General features: G+C 36.8%; 1 protein-coding gene across 1 annotated transcript; it reads right to left on the reverse strand.

Moving 5' to 3' along the window:
• Positions 1-249: 249 nt before the first annotated feature.
• Positions 250-771, reverse strand: LOC141714362 (uncharacterized). The gene has a single exon (XM_074517884.1). It carries the CDS (start codon positions 769-771, stop codon positions 250-252), a length of 522 nt encoding a protein of 173 aa, XP_074373985.1.
• Positions 772-1,254: the final 483 nt, after the last annotated feature.

The following is a 1,254-nucleotide window of genomic DNA, read 5'->3' on the forward strand; positions in this document are numbered from 1 at the left end:
AGTATAACACTATATTGAGTAAAAATAATTAAACTTTAATATTTGTTAATTTCAAATTACTAACAACAAAAATATGTCTAATAAAAATTTGCATCTTGTCGTGTGACAATATTTTATAATTTTTCCGTTCTAGTAATGATTTTGAAGAAAAATTCTTTACATTTTTTGTGATAATATTTTTAAATTTATTTTGTTAGTTTGCTTTTCAATTTTAAATTATAATTTTTTTTTTTGCGAAGAAAATGATTTTTATTCATTACTCAAATCATTTAACAGTACATAATGTAACTCGGGATGGATATCTCCTACCCTCCATCTACGATCAGCAATGGAACAATTGTGCTTCGCTAGGTAGTGAGCAACATTGTTCGCATACCGTTTTACAAAAATAAGCTTAATGCTTTTGCTTTCCAAACTTGCTAGTAATACTCGACACTCTTTTATTACTCTTCCTAAGTATGAGTAACACAAGAAAGAGCTGCGAATGGCTTGTACAACCTGCAGGCAATCAGATTCCACCGTCACATTGGCATAAGAGAAGTTCTTTATCCAAGTTAAAGCTTCGCGAATACCCATGGCTTCTGCTAGCTCTGGGTCTGGTCTACCAAATGAACACCTTGATCTAGCTTCTATTAATACTCCTTCCTGGTCACGAGCGACAAATGCATAACTGAAGCAAGTAGTGTCCTCAAAAACGGCTGCGTCTGTATTCACCTTAACTCTTCCTGGCATAGGTAAGCTCCAGTGTTCTGCACCGTCTTCATTGGTCATGTGACCTAAAAACCGATCGAAAGTTCAATCCTGAATACTTTTCCACTGGTTAAGGACTGAGAACGCCGACTGCACCAAGTCTGTAGGCTCCCTACTTCGTTGCTGCCAAATGAGCTCATTTCTATTCTTCCACAGCATCCAGGTTATTGCAGCAATAATGGTTATCTCTTCTTTACTTTGTTGTTGGAGAGCTAGATGAAACCAATCAGCAAAGGTGTTGAACTCACCATGAAGGTTAAGCTTGCTGTATAAATCCCAACAGGTAGCAGCATGAGGGCACAAAACTAGTGTATGTAATGTGGTCTCTACATTTGTATTGCACAGCGGGCATAAGGGATTCACCTGGACTTTCTTTATCTGCAAAGCTTCTTTAGTTGGTAAACAATTGGATGATGCACGCCATAAGAAGTTTTTAATCTTGGGTGGTATCTTTAAGTTCCATAACTTCCTCCAGAAACCTGAATTCGAAGCTGTAGAGTTATT

Source organism: Apium graveolens, chromosome 3 (genome assembly GCF_009905375.1).
Source record: "Apium graveolens cultivar Ventura chromosome 3, ASM990537v1, whole genome shotgun sequence".
In the NCBI taxonomy this organism is placed as follows: domain Eukaryota; kingdom Viridiplantae; phylum Streptophyta; class Magnoliopsida; order Apiales; family Apiaceae; genus Apium; species Apium graveolens.